This window comes from Ostrinia furnacalis, unplaced genomic scaffold (assembly GCF_004193835.3).
Source record: "Ostrinia furnacalis isolate ACB-3 unplaced genomic scaffold, ASM419383v2 OfSCF2054, whole genome shotgun sequence".
Classification (NCBI taxonomy): domain Eukaryota; kingdom Metazoa; phylum Arthropoda; class Insecta; order Lepidoptera; family Crambidae; genus Ostrinia; species Ostrinia furnacalis.
Genome location: NW_021132293.1, coordinates 764,964 through 790,985, shown reverse-complemented (window position 1 = coordinate 790,985; position 26,022 = coordinate 764,964). Strand labels below are relative to the sequence as shown.

Sequence of the window (26,022 nt, the reverse complement as noted above, 5' to 3'; positions counted from 1 at the left end):
GTTATGTGGACAATCATAATAGGCATAAAAGACCCGAAGCGGGTTCTCACACAACCATGTAGGGGCACAAATTGTATTGTAAAATCAATTCAGTTTTCGAGCTTTACCAATATAAAAATTGGTAAAATTAATTTGACACGATATTACAAAGAAAATTTAATTCGTAAAATTACTTAGATAATTTACTTACACCAGTATCATAATAATGTTGTACTATCCAGTGTGTTGTTTTAATATAGTGTGCGGATAGTTGTAGATATTTTTCAGATATTAAGTGATGTTAATGTGAAATATTTAAATCCTTATGTAAATACTTGAATAATTCTGTTACCTTTTTAGTGCCTTACGAAATCTGATTGTAAACATTAAATAAGGTACTTAGGTGTGACACCAATAATACCTACCTAAGTGTAACTCTATGACAAATGCACGTACCTATAGGTAAATTCTAAAATTAGACTAAGTCTATTCAAATACCTACATACTAAAGTAATATTTGTTTAGGCTTACCAAGTTATTGTTGTATAATATCAAATATTTATTGGAACCTCTTAAGAATTCCGCATAGAAAATATGCTACTCACAGCGGCAACGAAAAGTTATTACCTACGTATAAATGTAGTGTAGGTATTTGAATAGAATTTACGTCAGACCTGTTAATTGTTTATCCGTCCAAGTGATACGTCCATGTAATGTCATATCAATGCCTAATATTTTTAAACAATTTACCATTATTGTATTTTAATGAATGGTGCCTGAATGATTGTATGTAACGAGGCGCACCATAGTTGTAAGTATAGTCTAATACAAACCAAAGTGAAGTGTCTTATTAGTCGAGTGTCAAACGCTTTATTTATTTAGTTTTGTTAAGAATTAGTTATAATTTAAACACGACTTGTAAATTAATACCTAAACGATGAAAAATCCGTACAAAAGACACTTAATCTGCCTGCTTGCTATTTATTCAAATGCTACACATAGGTAGGTATTTTTATTCAGTTTAATCACGAAGAGAAGAGAATCACCACAAAAATGTTTGTTACAGCGCAACTAAAATAAGAATATCTTCTATATTTGGATTCTTTTACCGAACATAAGTTTTATTTACTTATCGAAAGTTTTAAAATTGTCAAAATTAAAGTAGAAATTGTTACCACGTCTATGTTACGAACACCCGAATAACCCAAATGAGGTGTTACCATTTTATATTTCAATTTTTGAGCCTCTGAAATAGTATCTATACCCCTTCATGTACTTAAGTATAATGTAAAGCGTGACTAAAAGTACATAATGTGAGAGTGAACTTACCATTGTCGTTCTTAATCAAACGACGCATTTACCATGTACTTAGTTGGGTATTTCAGTTACCGAAGTGTTAATATCTGTTAAAGTAAACCGACTTTCAGATTGAATTGAAGCACTCACTTCTTTACACACTCTACATCCAATCCCCACTGTCTGGATTAACAAAGATGACATAAATGTACGGTAGATACTGCTATCTTCTGAGCATCTTATAAGTATTTGTACTTTATATCGCATTTAGATAGATTTAAGAACCTTTTCTTTCAACCGTACTACTGTAACATATTAATTGTTTAATACACATTAGAGGCTATGATTTACAATTTTCATGAGACTGCACATCGAACTTGTATTTTTGTAGATGTGATTGAATAATGAAAACTTAAGGAAGTACCTATACCTTGGCGTAATTGTAAGAAAAACTTTCTAAAATGTATTTATTAATATTATAATGTAATTTGTATTTAAGGGTGTTTTTAAATGGAAGCATAGCGATTGCAAAAGACGCTTCCTAGCCTACACGTTGTGACTTAGCGGCTAGAACACCAAAGAGTTTTACTACGACTGTTTTATATCATAAGCCTACAGTATAATGACTTGGATCTAAATCTAAACAACTATGTTTTTGAGAATGGACCTTAACGATAGACGTTAACCAACCACTTAATTAAACTACTTTGTGGTAATGCAAAAAACGGTGAAACCGTGTTCAAACTTTTTTTTGTGTAATGTTGAGTCAATTTTTGTAAGTTTGATTATAAGTTGTAATTTATTTAGGCCAGTTTAATATACCTACCTACATATTTATGAACTTGGACTTTTAATTTTTATCCCACTGTCTGAACTTTCTTTTTGTGCATAAATAATGTACCGATCCCGGGAATCTCGAAAACCCGAAACCACAGCTTGCCTAATTAACCATCCTCATTACGTATTCCTTTAAGGGTCAAATAAGCTCAAATTATCAGGAATTAAAAGCATTTTACAAGATTATTGTATAATGTAGGAAAATAATGTTCTGTAGTTGTAAGTTAGGTATCAGACATGTATCAGACTATAATATTCTGTGGTTCATTATTTCCGTCCGATCGAGTATCCAGGTTTACTGACAAATCATAGCAATCAAATAATCGCCACCACATGCAATCACAATCCATAAAACTAAGTTATTCAAGAGCAGCTCGTCCCCTATCCTATAATCAAGTGGGAATATTTTGTGCGCGGTCGGACACAATATTAGCTAAGTGCGACAGTAACAACAGCGTACCGCGTCACCCGCGCCAGTCATGGCAAGCAATATAAACAAACAATTACTGATATCAAGTAAGCGACATTGCAGACAAACCTTGTGGTGGGAACCACTCATACGGAATTAATAGTGTTTGCTGTAGCATTTTCATTTCATTTCAAGGAGTAATGTACTAAGGAAATCAAAATAACGACCCTCGCGTGATACTCATCAATTCTATTGTACATTTATCTACAACATCGCGCTAAAGGTATTTTGTAATTTCACATGGCGCAATTACTACGATGGCTTTATTATTAACCTGATAACGAATTTGTTAGTAGGTAAACATGGATGCTTTTTATTTTGTGTGTAGGGAGGTACTGAGATACCCAAAATACGGCAGTTTTTCAGTAAATGAAATCATTTAAATGTGTAACGTGTTCCATCAAATTATTTAATGATAGGTAGGTAATAGGAAAATTTCTTCAGTTTAAGGTGTGTGTACTCTAGCTAGATCCTATTTTGTTTATTAAAATGTGAGCCAGCTCATTGCTTATAGTAAGTAAGTACCTATTGGCGCAGTGAATCGCCCTGAATGCAGTGGGGCCCAGGTTCGAATTTGCGTGTGGTGGATGTGTACTTATGTAGGTAAATTATTGAAGTTTGATACTTCCAGACAGATATTTATTTAATGTCTTTCGTACAACAGAATGCAATGTAGTACCTACCTACTCGTGTTTTTTTTTTTTAATTTTCTTTAACTACTTAAATTTGCTTGTCATTTGGATATCAATTTCAGGCTTGGCTGAAACGAACAAACGAAATAGTGTGAAGCACCTACAAAGTTGTTCGTAGCTAATAAGTATCTTTATTTTTAATTAATATCAAGTTAAGTTTATTTATAGTCGAGATGTTAAAGTTACTGCTACATACGAGAGCCGGCTGATAATTCCGCGGCCTAAGGTACTTAATGAAATAAAATAAATGGTTTCTATTTTTTATTTTGTAATATAATCACCCTCAAAAGAAATTCATTTCTTAAATCTCGCATACAATGCCTTTTACCCACCCAAAAAATTTTTTTTCAAAATGGCGANAAGTCGACCGGCAGTACACCAGCCAGGACTGGCAGAGCCTCCGTGCTCACAGTTCTGTAAGCTTTGCAAAGAAAAATCAATGCAAGGCGTTGACTTTGGAGTAGTTTCCGTCGAGCGGCTCCTATAGTAGCTCTGTCAGCCCAAACTGGTGCACCATAGCAAATGGAGCTTAAATAAGTGGCCGAATATATTACTCGGAGGATTTTAAACGTTAGACCCCACGTCGAGGTTGAAATGTGACTTAAGGCATAAAAGTTCTTTTTAGCTTTTTCACCGATCTGTTTAATGTGCTCGACAAAACTAAAGTTTTTCTCTAAAATTAGTCCGAGATAGCAAACAGATTCCCGTTTTTTAACAGTTATTTCATTGAATTTAATGCGAGGCAAAACTTTAAGATTACCTTTTAATAGAAGCTGATAAGTTTTGTGAGGGGCAAACTGCAAACGATTCCTGTCTCCCCATTGAGATATTAAATTCAAGCATGTATCCGCTAGATTTTCAAGCTTTGATCTAGTGTCAGCCTCTATTAAAAGGAGACCGTCATCAGCGTACCCGGTTAACGAACAGCCTTCGGGTAGTGGTAATGCTAGAAAATCATCGAAACCCAAATTCCAAAGGTAGGGCCCTAGGACCGATCCTTGGGGACAGCCGCGCGTGAGCACCTTTGATTCAGCATGATGGCCGAGTTTTAATTTAGTTGTACCGTTACAAAAGTACGAGTGCAGTAGTGAATATATATTACTATAGCATCCACGAACTTAATAGATATTTCTCAAATGCCGATTTAAGGTACTTTCACTTCGAGTGGGTGTGGCATACCTACTTCGCCGTAAGACATAAACTGATCTTCGGCTTAACCTCATTGCACTATTTACACAAATCCTACATAGGTACCTATCTACTTGTATTTACCTAAGTAATCACCTGCATAAGTAGGTAACGTTACATTACACGCAGCATAAAAGGGCTTCTTTATACATCGGGGTGTAGCATCGTCAAGTTACTTACTTCACAGTAGTTAGTTCTACCCCTTTTCCAGCGGCCATTACGATTTTTTAATTTGATTAGGTTGTTGGTATATGTAGCTACGAGTACCCTTATCAGAACCCATACAAAGAGCATCGCATGCATAGGAAAATCCTTAATAAGATTTTCTACAGCGGGTATGTAGGCTAGGTAGGTCGGTTAGCTTAGATGCAACGTGGATGTAGTAGATACAAACTACGTGTAAAAATAGCGGACATACTTATTGCAAAAAGTAACTGACTGAAGCTCAACGATGTAGATGTACGTGTTCACGCAGAAGCTACGAGTTAATAATAGATGCGACAAGTCGAAGAAATAGCGCGCATTGGGAGATACTGATGCTCGTATTTAGCGGGGGGGCCGGGTGGGCCGTCGGGCCCAACCTAAAATGGTCTAGTGCCCCAAAAGGATGTTGATCTTCGAAGTTATCTCAAATTATAAGTAATAACTAAACCTGAGGGACCTCCCACTCTCTCTTCTGCCATAGCAAGTCAAGAGCCAGGAAAATTACCTTAGATACGCCAATGTGCAACAGGCTGTTGATGGTAGGTAGGTATTGGTAAGTACCTATGCTAAATCAAATTCATGTTATACCTACTTACCTAAGCTACCTGAAGACAGAGACGTAAAATTATAATTTTCAAAAAAGAGACGTAAAAGTTAATATTTCTGCCAATACTTAATATGTCATCACGTACTTACTAGGCCTATTTATTCTTATTTATGATGGCATACATTGGCATCGTAACTTTCAAACTTAAAACATGTTGTATATATGTATATTATTCCAGAAAGAGAAAAGTAGGTACAAAAGGCAAACTTAGTTCCACAAGGCAGCCTCTACCAGTCAACTTTTGGAATGATGGTAAATTTTCAGAAATTAATTATAACAATCCGCAAACTGAGGCAACGATATTATTTCTTAGTTACGATACAAGGACATCTGTTTAGTTTAATGGTAGACCATCCATGATCGATTCCCGCAGTGTCAACTCAGCTGCGGATGGGGCCCCTTTATGCCTGCCTAGGCCGGACCACTACTTATGCCTGCTGCGCATGGAGGGCCGTCCAGCTAACTCAACATCGGATATGACTGGGTACTAAGTATGCGGCGCCCTCCTCCCGGGCGTAGTAGATGTTATCTTCTATGCAGACAGCAGATGACACTCGTCACAGCCCGAGGGCGGGATTGTATGGACGCGGCCAATTTGGCGACCACTGCCAGCACTCAAATTGCCAAGCGCATCTGGAGACTGGAGTGTGAGACTGGACTCCTAACGCCCATATTATTTTACCGTGGATGGCGTCAGAATAGAAGTTAAGAAGCTCAGATCAATTATCTGGGCCTGATAGTGGATAGACGGTGGCAGTTTGACCCACATTTTGCGCTGGGCATACTATCTCCACGGAATCCATGAAAGCAATAGAACTAAAGCACATATGTTTTACTAGCGGCCGCCCGCGACTTCGTACGCGTGGATCCCGTTTTTTCCCGCTAACTCCTGTTCCCGTGGGAATTTTCGGGAATTCCTTTCTTAGTGCACCTCTACGGTACCTAAGCTATGTCCCTTCCAAATTTCAAGTGCCTACGTTTAGCCTTTTAGGCTGTGCGTTGATATGTAGTTAATGTAAGTAGTCAATCAGATATATTTTATATTTAGATTGTACTTTATCAATAATACACTCGTGACTCGACATTACCAAAAATAAACCTCCCATAGGTTTCGTTGCCATATTTTAAAAAAGAATCCCTACCTACGAGTGGAGTTGCACTCGACCTCCAAATGGAAACTAGATTTTTTTAGAGTGCCGTAGTTTCGATTTTAAGAAATATTTTTCATCATTCACCTACTACCCCATGGCCATGGTGTGAGGTAGTAGATTATGCAATGATGATGTTGATGAGGTCCTATAAAATACCGTTATCGAATATTAAACTTTTTTGTACGAGTAGGGCAACGCACAACTAAGGAACCCCTACACTTCGCTTCGCACGGCACTTGACCAGTATTTTATTCGCAATCAATCATTTTCGCTAACAAATTAAGCCTGAAATTATCATTACTACTTGTGTTATTTATTTATTTAGAGACATTTAATTATTAAGTCACAAATTGTCCTACATACCTTGGTATTATTTTTTTTCATCAAGAGGGTAGTTATAGTGGTATTAATCGACCCAATTCAAATTCCGAAACGTTGCATTGTTCGAAAGGAAATTAAAATTCAGTTAGTTAACCTATGTAATTGCCAAAATTGGGGTTCCTAAATTTTGAAATTATTAGTTAGCAGCAAGCTTATTTGTTGACTTTTTTGATATAATTTATTGCTCCTTAAAAAATAACTATAACCATGCATTCTGGGTACCAGAATAATTGTTGTGAACATGGGGGTGAACTGGGGTCAAATTGGTTAGGTACCACTGATGTATTGTATTTAATTGTCGTGTTTTAAGCATAAGTAGATCCCTTGGAGATCTTTAAAGTAATAAATATTACACTTTAACTCAATAAATGTTATTTAAGGTTCTTGTTAGTGTTAGTGTAAGCAGCTTTGCATCATTAGTTTCCTTTCATGAGACCAATAATAAAGAATAAAAAAGGGACAAGATAAAATGTTTTTCTCTGAGTCCTTTAAAATGAATATAAATTTCATTCTAACTAGGTTCTTATTAGAATATACAACATAATATTATAGACAGAATATTTATTAAAATTTGCAAAATCTTTACAAAACTCATCACTGATCTGAAGAAAGGATAAATAACAAAACTTTATAACTAAAAGAAATAATATATTATGGTTTAAAGTGTAAGTGACACTGGTATCACAGGATTAACATGGTTGTAACAGCAACAATTTTAATACCATTACATGCCTAGTCGTCCCAGTTGACTTGGTGACAGTCGTGCCAGACAAAAGTGCCTTTGAGCGATTGGGGGGCCTCCAATGCCAGGTAAAGTGGAGCACGAGCTCCTCTTTCAGGAGTAAAATCACCCATTCCTTTTGTCATTTCAGTCTTAACAAATCCGGGGTGAACACAATTTATTGATATATCTTTTCCTTGCTCATTAAACTGTCTTTGCTGTACAAATGTCAACGCCGACATTGCTACTTTTGAAACTTTGTAATCTCCATAGTGTCCCGCGAATGAAATAAAAGTATTCTTGCCATTTTTCGCTGCTTGTAAGAAATCATTTACAAATTGTAGAATTTCATCCACAGTAAGATTATCCTTGATTAGCGTATCAAGCCAAATCTGTTTTCTTATGTTCGACAGCAAGCCCCAATCACTACTAAGATTTATAATTCGTGCATTATTCTTCAACAACGGGTACAATGTTTTTGATATCGTCAACAAGCTCATAAAGTTAGTATCAATCAGTTTTTTGGCATCTTCGTATGACGAAACAGATTTATCAAAGTCGAGGATACCGGCATTGTTGACCAAAACATCTATTCCCGAATAACGAGTTGAAATGTGGGTAGCAAACGCTTGAACACTCTCTTCACTAGTAACATCTAAAATGTGGAAAACTGGATGAAGATCCAATTCTTCTAACTTCTTTACGGCTTCTTGACCCCTTTCTTCGTTTCTAGCTGTGAGGTACACAGTCCCATCGAACTTTTGACATAACCCTTTTACAATTTCCAAGCCAATTCCTTTATTGGCGCCAGTTACTACAGCTACTTTGGTTTCCATTTTGTACATAAAATTTGGATTTTTCGTAGAAAATACTACGCTGTAAAAATAAATATTTTAATTTTTTATCACCAAAAATCTAATGACATTCCCTCCTCCCGGTCATTTTTGACATTTTACTTTTTAATTCATGTATTACAGTGTGATAGTCAATGAAATACATGTTTATACAGCTTTTTGGTCGTACTAGATAGGTCGTATAACACAAAAACTAAATAAAATAATTTATCGTGTAGAACACCGATACATCATCATGGGTCGACAATGGGAAGTCATGCAACGTTTATGGTATTAGCAACCACCAATTTTATTATTAATTGACGTAATGACCTAAAGAACTGTCCCACCAAACTGATTGACAGGGGGCGCCACCATCGTTCAACTATACAAGGTGTTAGGTAAATGGGTATATGAGCCGACACTAGCCCATGTTAACATGGGCATATAAATGGTATGGTGAAGTCAGAAATTTGATATCATCCTTTTATTTTTTCAAGTTTTCATACAAAATAAATTTTATAAAATCAGAAATTTGATATCATTTTATTTTTTTAAGTTTTCATACAAAATAAATTTTATAAAATCCGATTTGTATGAAAATTAAAATGAAGATATCAATTTTCCGACTTCACCATACCATTTATATGCCCATGTTAACATGGGCTAGTGTCGGCTCATATACCCATTTACCTAACACCCTGTATAGTTTCCAACATGGCAAAAATCGGAACCAGCGATCCTGTATTACCAACCAAAAATCTTAATTTACAGGCAATTAAGTTTTTAAAACCAGAATAAAGTGCCTTTTTAAAAAAGTTGTGCTTTATAATTATTGGGGAGTGGTGGCAAATACACAATTATGTCCAATAATAACTGGCCAATATACACATTGGTGAATTGGATCCAAGACTACGAGTATAACCGCAATTAATTTGGATTAGCATACAAACAATAGTGTTAAAAAAAATTGGGTGGTAATATTGTTTAAGTTATCTACTTTTAAAAAATAGTACTTACTACAGGCGACTTCTACAATGAACATAACATCCTTGTAGGAAAGTGATTTAGTACAGGTCAATGCAAACCTACTTACTAGGCAGGAGGCATATTTTACATTATTTATAGGTAGTGCCTAGGCAAAAGTTAACCATTTATTATGAGATATTTTGATTTAATTTTGTATGGGAAAATGTTAAGAAAAAGCCTATACTTAATTACTAAATTAACATTGAACAACTCTCGACTCATTTAGATGTAGTGTGCTACAGAGAAATAAAAATATTGTCCTTTAATTTTCTCTTCCTTAAAAGGATGTTCACTAATTACAAGTCACCTGTATAATAAGTAAAGTGACGAACACACAATAGAAAGTATGATATCAAAAGAAAAACTTCAGTGGTTGCAATTAATCATATAAGATTATTTTTATTGATATTTTTAATATCAAACTTGTTTAATTAAATCTAAATTAACGTGAAGTTGAGAGTATATCGTGGCGTTGCACTGAATTAATGATTAAAAGAAAATTCAACCAGGAAAATTAATAATTTTGGGTCATCATTATTTTGTGCAATATGAGCTAAGTACTATTTCTGATCAAAAGTTCTTAAAATGCAAATCATGATGCTTAATTAAACTCTAACAAAGTTCTTAAATGTTAATCACAAATTAAATAAAGTGGAATAAATATAAATGTAATGTATACTTCCACATGGCAACATCCATCAAAAGTGTATAAGTACCTACATCATTCTGATTGCACTTGACTGCTACTTAAAATGATCTACAACGCAAACATGTCTTATTTACACGCAATATTGGCGGACAGCTTTCCATGAATTGTTCGATAGATTTACAACCAAAATGATTTTGCAGAACATTTATAGGCTCAAATTACATTTAAAATCTAATCAATTTTGACTGCAGCATAAATTTTCCTTATAAAAGTATAAGCAGCGAAAAATCCGATGGTACCAGTCAAAAGCCAGAATGTCAGCACCATGAGTCCTGAAAATAAAATAAAATTAAGGTCAACGTCATTTATTGGAACGTAACGGAATTTCTAAAAAACAATGAATGCAAGAAAATTGTTTAAGTCAAGTTCCTATTCCTAGTAAATAAATAAAAATCAGTTGCTCAATGTTACTTTCGCCTTATTTAAGGCATATTTGCAGAGATTTTGTTAAACTCTAAAGTATGTAAACTATAGTGATGCTTAACTTAGTTGAAGGAATATGTACAAAATACACACCTGTATATCCAATATAAAGCAATGTTGGAATGAATTCTGTTATTTCCAGCTTGGTGAAAAAATAAAATACTGAATATATCAAGATATACACAGCTGATCCTCCAGAAACAATAAAACTTTTCCACCACCAATGATAGTCCTGTAATAAAAATTATATTTTAATTACCAGTATTGAACTAGAGATGAAACGGATAGTTGTTTGGCCGGATACCGGCTATCCGGCCTAGGAGCTGGCCGGATATCCGGCGGCCGGATAGTTGGCCCATTGTCTCGTTGCATGTCGTGACGAGTTTAGCGCCGCACAGGTACCTACTTTGAATGAACGCGATCAGTGGGTCTATTAGTAGACTAGACTAGTCACACTTTTCGAAAATCGAATCCGTCCGAATAGAATGTCAGATTTTGCCACTTGTCTAGGGGGCAGATCAATTTAGACGATTTCGGTTGCCATCGTGTGTGATTGAATAGCGAAAATTAAATTAGTTTACTTGCTGCGTAATCTGACTGAACTGCATCATGTCATCAGATCATCAGTGAAAAAAAGATCGACTATTTTATTTGGCAATATTTCGACATTAACAACAGATATTTAATATTTATGTATTTGTCATTAGAGCTCAGAAAAAGACATTAGCTTTTTGAGAGGCCTTAATATGGCTTTTTTGTAACTTTTTGGACTTTAAATAAAAGCCGACATTATTATAAGCCATTTTATTGATATTTACCTCAAAAAGGCCTACCGGATATCCGTTTCATCTCTAGTATTAACACAGTTTAAAAATTAGGTAAACTCTTAAAAAAAATGGATAATTTCACATTTATTCACTAAGTTTCAGGGTATATGTAATATTTGAAATATTTTTAGCTTACCTCTCCACAAAGTTGGAAATATACCATTACAATTGATATTTGCGACACAGAAACCACCAAAATACAAAACACCAGGAACAGGAAACCAAAGAGGTAGTAAAATTGGTTTTCCCATAATGCATTAAATATGAAGAACAGTTCAATAAATACTGCCCCAAATGGAAGAATGCCAGCCATCAGAATGCTGAAAAAGAAAAACAATTATTGTATTAAATACCTGTTCAAAGATTGTGAAATTCTGTAAATTTAAATTGAGTGAGGTATCCCTTTAAAGAGAAATGTATCAAAATAAAGATATTTTCTCGAGATAATAGTGGGCGTGGCTAAGCTATTTATAACAAACAACTTCTATCAAAAACAATTTTTATAAGTTTCATTTACTTACCATATGAAAACATTCATGTACCACACTTGTTCTGGTACTTTCCTTGGAATGAAGTTAGTTCTGACAGGATGTTGGAATGGTTGTTTTCTTATCCCAAAGTAATATCCCAAATAGACCAATGGTAGTGAGATACAAAACCATAGGCACAATAAAGCCATCATGGTTGAAAAGGGTACTGCCCCGCTAGAATGCTTTCCCATGATAAAGAAATTTAAAAAGAAGCATGTGCCAAACACAATAGCAGGATAGATTGTGGCAGTCAAGAATGCAGCTTGCTTCCATTGTTTTCCTTTCATTGTACTGTAAAGACGAGCAGAGTAGTAGCCAGCTATTAGACCCATGAACACATAGAGGAGTATAGCTGAAGTCATCAATGCACCTCTGCTTGCTGGAGATAACATGCCCAGCATAGCAATGACTAAAACAAAAAAGGATGATGAGGAATACATGGACATTAATTTAACCATTCATTAAATTAAATCAACCACCTAAATTATTATTACATTTTAAAAAACTTACAGATGGTAATTAATGCCATAAGGAAGACTTGTATACCACTCCCAATAACAGCAGCAAAAAGCATTCGCTTAGGTGGCGGTCGAAACACATCTCCATGAACCAATTTCCATCCAGTTTCCTCCATCATGTCATCTATACTTTCATCTGAATTATATCGTGCTATGTCTCGCCTCAGAGTTCTTACCATGATCATAGTCAATATACCTACAAAAAGTCAGTTTCATTACATTTATCTTGATTAAATTTCCATCATAAAGCAACAAACTTAGTATTAAAAATAAAGTAGAATCAAAAATGTCACCAATACAAATTATGGTACATACCTGACAAGAAAAATAGCACAACAATAGAATTTATAATAGAAAACCAATGTATTTGAACATCTTTCATTCCAAGGTATATATCCCATCTAGATGCCCAACTTATATCTGACTCTCCCCACTCAACAGAATATGTGAAATACAGTTTAGTGCCAGTATCTTCATTAACAAGCTGAGGTTTTGGATCAGAGGGTAACTGACATCCAAAATCATCTAAGAAAGTTAACTCATCTTTGTCTACAGAAAAGGTCTCAACTTCAAATCCTACCACTCTGTAAGAGTCACTGAAAAAATAATCAGTTAGTTAAAATAAATAAATATAAATTTAAAATAACAGAAAAGCAAACAGATACTTTTTTCAATATTTTACATACTGGCTGTGCCTATGGAATTTCAACAATAGTTTCAAATGATTGTTGATGTAGGCTTTTCCTTTAGACATAAAACCAAGTCGGTAGCCTTGTTCAATGGTTCTTTCAGATGTATCAATGTTTATGACCTTTGTAGCCACTGGTAAATTATCTACCAACCTGCAAATTAGAGAATTAGTGTAAGTTAGGGCTGGGTATTAATGTAGTTCAAGGAAAAACTTTATATAATTAATTGTGTTTTAGTGAACTTACAGGTGCACAAAATATTCATGTTCAATCCGACTTGCTACTTTTTCTGACTCTTCAACATTCCAATTGATAGGATTATTTTTATGGTGACACAATAACCTGCATTTAATGTTTTCAGCCATGTGGACCTCATACGGAGTGTTTACTATACGATCTCCACGTAACACTTCGCCCAAATTTTCGGATTTATAAACAAATGTTCCATTTTTTGGTAAACATAAAGGTAAGGAGTAATATTCATATGGCAATTGCGTGTGGATACTAGTCATTTTAACAGCTTTCACTTCAATTCTTTGGCCTTTTTTAAACTCTACCGGGGCTACCCCGGGGACATAGAATCCATCGCTAGCTAGAAATAAGCTGGTAATGGTGATGCACTGCAAGGGGATCTAAAAACAAAATAAAATATAATCAACATGAAAACATTACCACTACACGCAGAAATATAAAACCATGATAATAATTACTTACTGATAACATGTTTAGTTTCAACTTTCAATCAAAAAATATAATTTAAAAGTATTGACCATTTTCTTTTATCGACTGCTTGTTTAGTTAGAAATGTCAAACTAACAGATGACAGATTTGACAACTGCAAGAACAGCCAGAGATATAATTACTTATAAATGGAGTTATTAATAGGTACCTAGACAAATAGATTGTCCGTAATCGTGTTAACCTTTTGTCTGCTACAGAGCCCCGATTACGGTAACTTTTAACGTCTACAATCCAGACACGCTTCTCGATTCTGCGATACGATTAGTCGTTCAACAGCGTACGTCAGCTGTTTTGACCAATCGTATCGCAGAATCAGAAACGCGTCTGGATTGGAAACGTTAAAAATTACCGTAATCGGGGCTCAGGTTAGTCCAGTAGGGGCTACCACGCCTACCACCATGAAGCTAAAGATTTACCTTCATGGCTACCACAAGCGGCAAAACGTGATTTTAAAAGTAGCTTTTTGACAGATTTTACGTACGATTGCGATACGGATTTTTCAAAAAGCAGAGTCCCGATTACGGTAACTTTTAACGTTTCCAATCCAGACACGCTTCTCGATTCTGCGATACGATTGGTCGTTTAACAGCGTACGTCAGCTGTTTTGACCAATCGTATCGCAGAATCGATGAAGCGTGTCTGGATTGTAGACGTTAAAAGTTACCGTAATCGGGGCTCTGATTTTCGTTCATCGTCCAATCGTGTAGCAGCTGAAATTTTTTACAATCGGGACCCAGGAGAAAAAAATAAATGTATCCAACCTAGCCAATGCCCCGATTGCGCTAATTTTTAACGTCTTCAACACATTGGCGCTTCTTCACCAGTTACACTCCGTTTTTCATTCCAGCTGAGGTGCAAATTCGGTATCGCGTTCGCGGTAAGGTTCACGCGCAAACAAAGTCGAAACAACGGATTTTCCAATAAAAGTCCGAACACTTTATTTTTTCACTAAAAACAGCAAAATTAAATGTTCGCGAGGGCATTTGACTTGACTTTGAGAAAAAGTAGTTTTCTTTCAGCTCTTACACAAAGAATTAGTTGCATTTGGTTTCGTTTGAACTAGCTGTTAAAGCGACACCGCGATACTAATTTGTGATTTTCGTCGTCTAGTCGCGTTGTAGTTGAAAATATTTAGCGCAATTGGAGCCCAAGTGGGAATAATTATGTTTCCCCGTATTTGATTATGGGTTAAGCTGTTGTGCTAATGTTGTCCCAAAGTGAAGATATAAAACTTATATTATCTTTGGCATTTCCTTCTTCTCTCCCCCTCCCCCTGCACCGCTTTTTTTTTTAACAATCCAAAAAAATGACAAATACTGTGTGATGTCGATCGCGTCTTTATTTTTTTGTTTAATTTAGTAAATTAACATAAATCCATCAGTAGATCAAATCGGCTGAGAAAATATTATATTTTCATTTGGAATAGGATCAGATGACAGTGTACTGTATTGTAATTTAGTCGAATTTAGATTTGTGATTTAAGGTTAAGTCATATCAACATGGTTCAGGTAATTATTTATCAATACACCACGAAATTTGCTAACTTGCTCATAACAGTCTTTAAAACACTGTACAACTATACATTTATTACGATACTTTATACGTAATTACGTCTTATTTCAGGCAGCAGAAGAAATGGAACAACCTGACCTGCCTCAGGCAGTTAGACTTCTCAAGGAAATGAACATGAATATTCAACAAGTGACACAACTTGTAGATAATATGTTGGTCCGAGTCAAAACTGGCGAAGTCACAACAGACAAAGGATTGAGCTTTCTGGAGATGAAATATCAAATGCTTCTTAGTTATCTTATAAACTTGACTTACATTGTATTACGGAAATGTTCTGGAGAAAAAATTGAGTCAGATCCTTCAATTGACAGATTAGTAGAGTTGAGGACTGTACTTGAAAAGATTCGACCTATTGACTCCAAACTTAAGTATCAAATTGACAAACTTGTTAAAACTGCTGTTGTTGGGGCTACGTCTGATGAAGATCCACAGTCATATCATGCGAACCCATCTAATTTAGTTAGTAAGATTGAAGACTCAGATGCTGAAGCCAGTGACAGTTCAGATGATGGGGACAATAAGAAAGACAAAGCANTTATACCGTAATGTCATCAAAGAGAGAGTTTGGCATCTTTGGCATCCCCCCCCCCCTCCATGTCCTTGCCATGATCACAAATTATTGTGTTCCTACTAAATTTCTTCTAAATCGGTTCAACGATTCTTGAAATAACACCATTTTATAAAATAATTGGTCACATCATCATAACGTGATCAATTTTACGATTTGATACATACATATTAGTGTTAAAGGATGATGGGCATATTGGGCGTTAAACCAACAGAAACAAAAAGTATACCAAATTAAAGCTTAATACTAGTACTTCATTTCATAGTATGACAACAATCCTGAAATACGCGGGGATACGGAGATAGAGGTCGTTGAATATGCAAAGTTTCCATAGTATTTCACATCACATTAGGGTAATAAAAATAGTATTAGGTCAATTAGATTTCTTTTATTGATCATATTGAGAGTTTTGTATCATATCTTACTATCGATTCTATCGATTTAGTAAGTATGTTTACCGAATAAATCATAATCGATTATTCGATTGCAATAATCGATTATATTGCTGAAAATAAGGAATTGAATTAACAATCAAATGATAATAATGATGGTAATCAATAAAATCGATTAATCGAATTGTTAATCGATAAATCGTTATTTGGCAATATCGATTAATAATCGATCCGTGATCGATTATGCGACAACACTACAACTTAAACGGTAGAAATCCCATTGAAACATGACTGTGTTCATGTCATTTCTCTAAACTAAATGGTACCTAGGTATGGTCCTACGCTTATAATGTAGAACATGGTTTAAATATACCATTTGTTGGACATAATAATGGATAAATAACTTAATGTATTTAAAATGTAAGTAGATAAGTATATTAATTAATAATATTTTTTTGTTTCCGCAATAAAGCTCCTATTACTATTACACATTATGTCAATTTCCAAGCAAACCCGGGAGTTTTTGGTAGTTATTTATATGAAAATATGTTTCTGATATTAAGTCCTAACAAATAATAGTAGTTACATTTCTGTTGGTTTTACGCCCAGATTCCATAGAAAAGTGCCCATCATCCTTTGACTTATTACTTATTAATCAATAAACTTAAATGAGAAAAATTCAATAAAAATAAAGAAAAGATACCAATTGAAATAATTATAAAATTATTTGTTTTCACCCAGTGTAAACACCCACGGGTGGAATGAAACGGGTTTTTACCCTCATGTGGGTTTTTACCCGGGTGGAAACCCATCTCTAGCTTCATGCGTTGTCCCAAAGTGAAGATATAAAACTTATATTATCTTTGGCATTTCCTTCTTCTCTCCCCCTCCCCTGCACCGCTTTAACAATCCAAAAAAATGACAAATACTGTGTGATGTCGATCGCGTCTTTATTTTTTTGTTTAATTTAGTAAATTAACATAAATCCATCAGTAGATCAAATCGGCTGAGAAAATATTATATTTTCATTTGGAATAGGATCAGATGACAGTGTACTGTATTGTAATTTAGACGAATTTAGATTTGTGATTTAAGGTTAAGTCATATCAACATGGTTCAGGTAATTATTTATCAATACACCACGAAATTTGCTAACTTGCTCATAACAGTCTTTAAAACACTGTACAACTATACATTTATTACGATACTTTATACGTAATTACGTCTTATTTCAGGCAGCAGAAGAAATGGAACAACCTGACCTGCCTCAGGCAGTTAGACTTCTCAAGGAAATGAACATGAATATTCAACAAGTGACACAACTTGTAGATAATATGTTGGTCCGAGTCAAAACTGGCGAAGTCACAACAGACAAAGGATTGAGCTTTCTGGAGATGAAATATCAAATGCTTCTTAGTTATCTTATAAACTTGACTTACATTGTATTACGGAAATGTTCTGGAGAAAAAATTGAGTCAGATCCTTCAATTGACAGATTAGTAGAGTTGAGGACTGTACTTGAAAAGATTCGACCTATTGACTCCAAACTTAAGTATCAAATTGACAAACTTGTTAAAACTGCTGTTGTTGGGGCTACGTCTGATGAAGATCCACAGTCATATCATGCGAACCCATCTAATTTAGTTAGTAAGATTGAAGACTCAGATGCTGAAGCCAGTGACAGTTCAGATGATGGGGACAATAAGAAAGACAAAGCAAACAAATCTAATATCTATGTACCTCCAAAATTGGCAGCTGTGCATTATGATGATAGCATATCAAAACGTGAGAGTGAAATGAAAAACAAAGAAAAGTCAAAAAAACAATTCTTGAATTCTAGTGTTATGAGAGAGCTCCGAGATGAGTATTCAGAAGCACCAATGGAGGTAAGTTCAGGAAACCAAATCAAGCAATCAATATCTAAGCAGGAACAAGAAAAAACAGAGTATGAAGAAAATTATCTTACACGTTTACCTGTCACGAAAGCTGAGAAGAATCGCAGACGTAAACTGACAACTGTAGGTATGCTAGCAGATGAAATCACAGGCCGATCAGCAGCTACTCGTAAGCATAAAATCAAGTCAAAAAAGGGTAAAGGTTTCAAACGAAGGCGCACACATTAATATGTATCTCAATTTTCACCTCTATAATATTTGATTTATGCTAGTTATCCTGTTATTGTCAGTAATAATAATATTTAATGCAACATAATATAGTTATTTAATTTAATCCTTTTACTGAAAAAATATTTTATAAGAATGTAGTTTGCTTTAGTTTTTGTTTTATGCATATTTTTATCTTATAAAACCTACAGCAAAGGATATTACTGACAGTAAAGATTTTAATAAGGCCAACATAAAACTGAAAAATCTTTAACGTGATAATTTACTATTTTTTTATTTATGTTGCCTGTTTTGTTTTTTTTGAGAAACAATTACTCAAAACCTAAGACTAGGCGCAGACCACCGATTTTTAGTTGGCCGATAGTTGGGCTCGATTTTAACTTGTATGAAGAATCGGCCAAATCAAATCGGTGTAATGTGCGCACAACTTCCATACTGATCAACTGCCCGACTAAACTATCGGCCGACGAAAAATCAATGGTCTGCGCCTAGGCTAATAACTAACTTCAAGTCAGCCAGATTGGTTGATCTATTCATTAATTGTGCAAAAGAGACTGGGTAGAGCAGTAACAGATATAATTTTTTTGGAGTATGTAATTATTCAATTATTCCAGCAGTAAATAGAAAGCGAATTACTTCACTCGGTAATTTTTTGATTAAATTCATTTTTTGATAAAAAACATAATTTACACACAACATTCTTTTTCTCATTGTAGTAATTTAGTTATTAGTAATTAGTAATATATTTTATAAATAACATGCATGCTACTTTTTAATTAGTAATGGGCCCACAGCATAGCTCTACCTACAATTTCTAAATACTGCTAGGAATATTAAGAATAATTATTGTTGTTTTATGTACATTATTTTGAATAGCAGAACACCCAGGGTGAACCAGGGGTACAAGAAGTTAACCGTGGAACACCTAGGTGAACCAGGGGTACAATAAATTAACCATGGAACACCTAGGTGTACCACTTTGGTGTTCCACGGGTCAGAAGGGTATATTTTTAGTCCAGACGGCTAAACTTTTTAATTTTTCACAATCCCAACTTCCCAACTTAATATTATAAATGCGAAAGTAACTCTGTCTGTCTGTCTGTCTGTCTGTTACGCTTTCCCGCTTAAACCTCGCAACCGATTTTGATGAAATTTGGCATAGAGATAGTTTGAGTCCCGGGAAAGAACATAGGATAGTTTTTATCCCGGTTTTTGAAATAGGGACGCGCGCGATAAAGTTTTTCTGTGACAGACAAAAATCCACGCGGGCGAAGCCGCGGGCGGAAAGCTAGTTATTAAATAAATAAACATATCTATAGTTATCATGTGCGACAGTGCGTTCTACAGTTTAAAAAAACCAAAAAAAGCTCAACTCTTACGCTCGGTTAGGCTCAGCTTTAACTATTCTTAATAAATAAATATTTAAAAAAAAGTAAAGATTTGCTTGCTGAACACCTTTCGGGCTTTCCTTTTCGTTGTTGTTTAGTAGAATAATAACTATGAGTTAACAATATAGCAAATGAAACAAGTTAACTAAGGATCATTCATTTAATTTTGTATTTAATAGAGTGAGAATTTACAAATAATTTTATAAAATATACCTACATACGTATTTATTTTAATACTGTCAAACAACGATTTTTTCCGGCTCGGGCATAAATCAATTAGAAACTAGGTGTAATTCACTTCAGAAAATCAAGTTTCTAATGGAATCCTGTGTTCCTATATTTTTTATTTCTTAATTGTTTTGTGGTTATTATATTGAAGATATGATGAGTTTTGTTTGAATTCGTATGTTTTGTTTAATTATTATTTTTGTCTTTATTATTTTAAGAAACTTTTGCTTTTATGTCGTGTAATAAATCGTTTGTATTTTTTAATTTTTCGTTTCATTGTTGTCTAAAGATTTTTCAAAGGTGGGAAAGTCTTGAAGACATGTGGCGGGGTTGAAGGATTGGTAGCGGAACAGCCTCATTTGGCGGATGTGTCCGATGGGCGTGTGCGTGTCCAGGCACTGGTAGTCGCCGCGGGGCGGGGCCGTGCCGTGGTTGTGCGTCAAGTCCGAACGAATCACACGGTTCAGCAGCCACTGGGGAGTCTCCATCATTAACTGAAATATTTGAAAATAATTTAAANGCCTTAAATCAAACGCAAGACATGAATTTAAGTCAGACGCAAATTGTAGGTACACTTTTTAAGCGCGTACGTCCCTTAGAATTCAGATTAACGGCACGTGCATAGCAATAGAGGTAAAGTCAGATCCGAAATTTAAAAAAGCATCTGTTTATGCAATGAACCAACTGTGTATCTATTCCTAATATGTTATTTATGTAATCTTATTTCATCTGAGTAAATATCAATTTTATATCGCCTACTTTATTTTCAGTTTGGCCCTAAGGTTGACTGGAGGAAAATGCTGAAAGGCATTAAGTCCGCCTTATGTACAATGTTTTGTGCATTTAAGTTTAAAATAAATAAATAATTACTTCTGTAAAAAATAAACCAGCTATAAATACTTAATAAATAAATGCAGTATGCATACTGCACTTAGTCTGCATCATATCCAGTGGTTACAAATGCATAAGTAATCATATAACTAACCGGTTTAGCAACAGATGGATAGGGATTTCGGTAATCGTCCTGTTGGTTTGACAGATAATCCATCACTCCAAAATCAGCTGGCAGCTGTGCTAGATCTGCATTTTTCATTAATTTGTTTCTCCCAGGTGTACTGGAAACGTAAAATGTAAGGTACTTATTAATAATTTTATTGATTGCGTCTCCAAAGTTATTAAACGCGAGCGGTTAGTTCTTCATCCTGGCCTTTGCTAAATTAGGTTTTCTGCTCGTAAGCACTTCACAATGGGACGAGGATCCAGGTCTCAGTGCAACTCTAACCAAGGAATACACCAAAGGTATTTAAAAATATACTAATAAATGGACTTACTCTGTGCAGGGGTAGGATGTAAAGTTAACCAGTGGCTTGAACGAGTAAACTGGGTCTGTCTTGGTGAACACTTGTGCGAGCATGTGCCGCGTCTCCGTCATCCTCACGCCTTGGTCCTCGTTGCCCCATCGCACGTAAGTGCTCACGTGGTTGCTCAAGTTGTCCCGATACACGTAGTTGTCCTTTTTCTCCGCGTGTATCGCAAAATCCCAGTTCTCGACTTTAGTCTTGGGCCCGTAACAATTCTTCGAGAATAAAATCTGTTGCGGCTTTTTAGCCATAGGGTTTTTGGTTCGCATCTTGTATGTTGTATATTTTTATAACGTTGATAAAATGATAATAATACTCGAGTAATATAAATAGCGTGGTTATAATTAATCCTAAAATCGCATCAAAATGACATTCACAATTATGTGTGACATTGATTGTTGTCAGTAGCAAAGAAGAAAGCAGGCTTTACACGAATGTTATTAATGAACAAAAAGTCCCTATTAAGTAGGTATTATCGCAATCCCTTCACTGTCCTACGTCCTATAGGTCGTCGTGAAGATATCGCTTCATAGCGATAAGACCGAGTCATTGTGCTGTCTCATTTGTGTACTTATTTCTTTTCTTGTTCTGTGTGGTGTACAATAAAGTGTTACCTATCTGTCTATCTACCTATACTTGCACACGACATTTAATTAAAACAACAGTTAAGGTTCTGCCATTTAATTTAGTATTCAATAAAATTAAAAATTTAAACATTCCTATTTTTTAATAGGCGTATGTATGCCATGGACTGGCGAATCCGGCATATTCCCGGCAGTTGAGAACTTTTCCCGCCAACGCATTTCTTCATCCTTCACGCGGATGCTCTCCTCGGCACATGCTATGAAAGCTTCGAAAAATTCAAAGAATGTTATCCCTACATCCAAGTCCATTATTTTGTTTCTTTCGCACAGCTGAGGGAAGATATTCGCAAATATCTTTATGACAGCTTTGCTAGATAAGTTGCCGAAGTTGAATAGCTTCAGATCTTCGAACTCTTCGAAACTGTTTGATTCACATTCGGGACGCAAAACTTCATCTGAAACAAAAAAAATCCGTATAATGTGTCGGTTTTCATTAATCACCATTAGTAGGTACTTTTGTACAATGTCGTCATACAGTTACTGTCTGACTGTGTGTTATAATTAAAATATTTTACCAGAAACAAATGTCATCTCGTCGCCGAATATGTAAACGTTACGACCAAGAGGCAAGCAGTGGTCGGGTGCCTCTATGAGTGGTGGTTGCGGGTGGTCCATGTAGTGCGGGGCTCGGCGGATAGCGCATAGGAAGTCTCTCACGGTATGAGGTTCATTCAGTCGGCGATATAAGTCGTATAGGCCTTTCAGAGGTATAAATTGTCCATAACCGTCAACTAATCGACCTATAAAAATAATAGGGCTTTAAGCTTACATTAATTACTTACATTAAATCAATTTTATCTCTTGAATTTAAATTATTAATCAAGTGAGACAAAAATGGAATACCTTTACGACGACCGACGTTGGGCAGAACATCCTTTCCCATAAAAGTTCTAAATGCACTTGCGAGGATAGTATCTGGTTTTGGCCCTGGGAGCTCTCTCTTTGCGTACAGCTTACTAGCGACAGATATCAAGCTGTGGATAAACTGCCAGAAATATATCTTTTCAAAAGGGTTGTGGGGTGACCTCGACAACCATTGCGGGTTGCGATGAAACATCTTATCGATATCGACTAATGTCAAACCTTTATCGTGAATATTACAATCATAATAGAATTGCCATAAATACAACCTTGTTAGTACTGGTGTAAAATGCACTTCTTCGCTGTTACAAATGGTTGCGTATTTGAAGTAAATATTTTTCAAGTCAGTCTCGTAACATCTCAACGATTTGCGTAGGGAACTTTCTTCAAAATCAATCAAGTCCTCCATGTTAATTGCAACTTCCTCTGGGCGGTCTTCCTTACGCGCAGCCATGGAAACATCTGCTTCAATGGTTTTGTTATTTTCAATATATTCGTTAATGATATTTGCCCTTGTTTCCAATTGTTTATCAATATTTCGTATGGCATCCTGCACGTGATACAGGAGACCTACAGTACTGTCACAAATATCGAATTTGTAAGGTTCTTCTAACACCATCCGTTTGTATTCTAGAGAAGGACATCCACTCTCTTGTTCATCTGGACTGAGTGGTCCGATATTATCATCGATGAATAAATTCTTGTCTTGAAGTATCAAACCATTATTGGTTACAAATTTCCCAACACCGTGTTTTTTGTCATTCTTATATTCACCTTTGTAATAAGAACCCAACCCTAGTCCCAAATTTAGAACACCGTATCCATTTCTTTGGCCCTTAGTCCAATGGCCTCGATAGGCACTGATAGATGGCAGCGATAAGGCGTTATTGTAATAGGCATCCCAAATATATATTCCATATCCAGACATTACTCCATTTTTCCACTCGCCTCTATAAAACTGAAATAAGTTTTGGTAAATTAAAGCGAAATAGCGAAGAGATTCATGCATACTGGGTCTCCTCTGGCGGTTGTTTAGAAAACACTCACATCGTGATTAGGCCATATCATTAGGCCTTTGCCCTCTCTGACGTATTTGTCCCATTCGCCTTTATAACCACTCAGCGGACAATATTCACGGGAGCCGAATCCATGACGGACATTCTGCAAGTATAAAAAATAGTGTAGGTATAGCACAATCTTGTAATTAGTTCACGCTTAAATTAGAGAATATTTAGTATTCTATTAGATAAATATGACTCACATGGACCCATTCACCGTCATAAGAATTTTTGAAAGTCTTCGAATAATAAATCACTCCTTGGCCGTGCTTGGTGCCGCAATACCACCCGCCTGCGTACGACCGTTGCTTTCTGGAGTCCACGTACAGACCTCGGCCGTGGCGCAGGTTCCCGACGAAATCCCCTTCGTACCAAGTGTCGTCCTTCCATTGTATTATCCCTTTACCATTCATTTGGTTGCCTTGGAATTGACCCTAAAGTATGACGAGATTAGGATTCAAATAGGTAGGAAAAGTTTTTGTACCTACAAATTATGTATGGTACCTAAATTTAAGTATTTCATAATAATTTTACCAAATACACAGTCCCATCAGCCCACTGAAAACGACCTTCACCGTGCATACACTTCATGGAGATGCTGCCTTCGTAGACATTGCCGTTGCGGAACCTAATGATGGCGCGCTCATCCGGGGACGACCACCAGGTGTGCTGCAGTGGATCTGTTTGCTCCTATGAAATTGGAAGAATTTGACTCAGTAAGTACCTACCTACTTGAATGATTGTAAAATTTACATATTGTAGGTACCCGTTGTCCCACAGAAGGAACTTCATTTATAGTAAGTATGTCACCTGTGCAATGTCTGATAGCTCCAATTTCGATCTTTTGGATTTAGATGGAGGTGGCTTGACTAGAAAAAAAGGTTTACGTTACTTTCATTGTACCTAAATTTCCGCACATTTTACATCCTACCTATTCGATAAGATAGGTGCAACTGAAATTTACTTAAAATTATTCTTGCTAACCGTTACTTTTCTTCTTTTTACTGGTGAACGTAAGTTCACTAGGAGTTTTCCCGAATTCCATGTTAGGCGAGCTCTCCTCCGGTTTTTGTTGCACTATTACCTCCCAAGAGCTGACAATGCTATCCAGCATTGACTCGAATAGCATGGTGACCAGCTCCTTTTGGGTTGACCCTTTGGGGCGTGTGGTAAGGGATGCTCCTGATTCGCTCGTCAACGGAATGGTAGAAGGACCACGAGCTGTAGATAGAGTCTCATAGTCATCTGGGGTATACCTTCGCGACACAATCAGGGAACTGTCGCGCCGTGTGACGGTTCGTTGGGAATCAACGTAGTACATTATTTGTTAAAGTTTTCAGGAAATAAAAAGGAATAAATTGTAAATTACGAAAACTCGTGAAACGTGACAATTAATGACAATATACTTTTTATAAATTATGATTTTGAATTGACTAAATTGCCAATCCAATGTGTAGGTAAGTAAAAAAGGTAATNCGACAAGTAAATTACTTAAGTCTATGACCCAAGTGTCGAGAAATCTAGCTCGCGCGTTTCGATCAGTAATTTTATTGATTAAGCAGACATTTGCCGAAAAGGTGCATCATGACAAATTAGAAGAGATCGTTTTCTAAACTGACCCGACCGGGAACCGAACCCAGAACCCCTTGCGTAATTTATGTGTTAACATCACGCCATTAGTATTTTTGACGATGTCTCTCTAGATAGGTATTTTGAAAAGATACTAGCTACTAATGTTAAGTTAATGTAATGTTTGTTATGATTGATGCCTTTCGTTAGAAATAGTGCCAAAGCTAAAATAACATCGCCATCCGCAGAAATAGTAAATTGAATATTGTGTTATTGAGGGTTTTGTTAAATAAAAGTCGCATTATGATTCTAAGTTTCAAATTGATGTATTTTGAAAAGGAACTTTATTTTATTTTTTAATTTACGTCTATGTGGCTCTTGAGCGTAGCGGTAACGTCTCTCCAATGCACTCTCTGCTATATTACCAGAGTGTG

General features: G+C 35.6%; 5 protein-coding genes across 5 annotated transcripts; 1 reads left to right on the top strand and 4 right to left on the bottom strand.

Moving 5' to 3' along the window:
• Positions 1–7,348: 7,348 nt before the first annotated feature.
• LOC114354516 (carbonyl reductase [NADPH] 1) lies at positions 7,349–8,558 on the bottom strand. Its single transcript, XM_028306932.1, has one exon. The coding sequence runs from the start codon at positions 8,368–8,370 to the stop codon at positions 7,537–7,539; it is 834 nt and encodes a 277-aa protein (XP_028162733.1). The 5' UTR covers positions 8,371–8,558; the 3' UTR covers positions 7,349–7,536.
• Positions 8,559–9,760: 1,202 nt separating this feature from the next.
• TM9SF4 (transmembrane 9 superfamily protein member 4) lies at positions 9,761–13,821 on the bottom strand. Its single transcript, XM_028306931.1, has 9 exons — positions 13,798–13,821; positions 13,330–13,715; positions 13,081–13,236; positions 12,710–12,990; positions 12,387–12,590; positions 11,868–12,285; positions 11,483–11,666; positions 10,613–10,751; positions 9,761–10,368 (listed from the first exon to the last, which is right to left on the bottom strand). Exons 1-9 carry the CDS (start codon positions 13,804–13,806, stop codon positions 10,268–10,270), a joined length of 1,878 nt encoding a protein of 625 aa, XP_028162732.1. The 5' UTR covers positions 13,807–13,821; the 3' UTR covers positions 9,761–10,267.
• A 3,420-nt stretch (positions 13,822–17,241) lies between these two features.
• On the top strand, positions 17,242–19,470 carry LOC114354523 (neuroguidin). Its single transcript, XM_028306941.1, has 2 exons — positions 17,242–17,476; positions 17,592–19,470. The coding sequence occupies exons 1-2, from the start codon at positions 17,468–17,470 to the stop codon at positions 18,477–18,479; spliced, it is 897 nt and encodes a 298-aa protein (XP_028162742.1). The 5' UTR covers positions 17,242–17,467; the 3' UTR covers positions 18,480–19,470.
• A 491-nt stretch (positions 19,471–19,961) lies between these two features.
• LOC114354524 (uncharacterized) lies at positions 19,962–22,033 on the bottom strand. The gene is made up of 3 exons (XM_028306942.1): positions 21,427–22,033; positions 21,081–21,210; positions 19,962–20,589 (listed from the first exon to the last, which is right to left on the bottom strand). Exons 1-3 carry the CDS (start codon positions 21,723–21,725, stop codon positions 20,356–20,358), a joined length of 663 nt encoding a protein of 220 aa, XP_028162743.1. The 5' UTR covers positions 21,726–22,033; the 3' UTR covers positions 19,962–20,355.
• Positions 22,034–22,121: 88 nt separating this feature from the next.
• Positions 22,122–25,467, bottom strand: LOC114354522 (radial spoke head 10 homolog B). The gene is made up of 8 exons (XM_028306940.1): positions 25,004–25,467; positions 24,830–24,888; positions 24,554–24,709; positions 24,223–24,453; positions 24,009–24,122; positions 22,944–23,919; positions 22,616–22,840; positions 22,122–22,495 (listed from the first exon to the last, which is right to left on the bottom strand). The coding sequence occupies exons 1-8, from the start codon at positions 25,338–25,340 to the stop codon at positions 22,176–22,178; spliced, it is 2,418 nt and encodes an 805-aa protein (XP_028162741.1). The 5' UTR covers positions 25,341–25,467; the 3' UTR covers positions 22,122–22,175.
• Positions 25,468–26,022: the final 555 nt, after the last annotated feature.

What these genes read in the sequence shown, in the direction of transcription:
- LOC114354516 (XM_028306932.1), bottom strand. Translation starts at nt 8,370, where the DNA reads ATGTACAAAATGGAAACCAAAGTAGCTGTAGTAACTGGCGCCAATAAA.
- TM9SF4 (XM_028306931.1), bottom strand. An exon ending in AAATTCCATAGGCACAGCCA is followed by an intron (nt 12,991 to 13,080) that starts GTATGTAAAATA and finishes TTATTTTTTCAG; the next exon opens with TGACTCTTACAGAGTGGTAG. An exon ending in TATGGCATTAATTACCATCT is followed by an intron (nt 12,286 to 12,386) that starts GTAAGTTTTTTA and finishes TTTTTGTTTTAG; the next exon opens with TCATTGCTATGCTGGGCATG.
- LOC114354524 (XM_028306942.1), bottom strand. Translation starts at nt 21,725, where the DNA reads ATGCGAACCAAAAACCCTATGGCTAAAAAGCCGCAACAGATTTTATTC. An exon ending in ACATCCTACCCCTGCACAGA is followed by an intron (nt 21,211 to 21,426) that starts GTAAGTCCATTT and finishes TTACGTTTCCAG; the next exon opens with TACACCTGGGAGAAACAAAT. An exon ending in ATCCATCTGTTGCTAAACCG is followed by an intron (nt 20,590 to 21,080) that starts GTTAGTTATATG and finishes CAAATATTTCAG; the next exon opens with TTAATGATGGAGACTCCCCA.
- LOC114354522 (XM_028306940.1), bottom strand. Translation starts at nt 25,340, where the DNA reads ATGTACTACGTTGATTCCCAACGAACCGTCACACGGCGCGACAGTTCC. An exon ending in AGCTATCAGACATTGCACAG is followed by an intron (nt 24,710 to 24,829) that starts GTGACATACTTA and finishes CCAATTTCATAG; the next exon opens with GAGCAAACAGATCCACTGCA. An exon ending in TGATATGGCCTAATCACGAT is followed by an intron (nt 23,920 to 24,008) that starts GTGAGTGTTTTC and finishes AACTTATTTCAG; the next exon opens with TTTTATAGAGGCGAGTGGAA.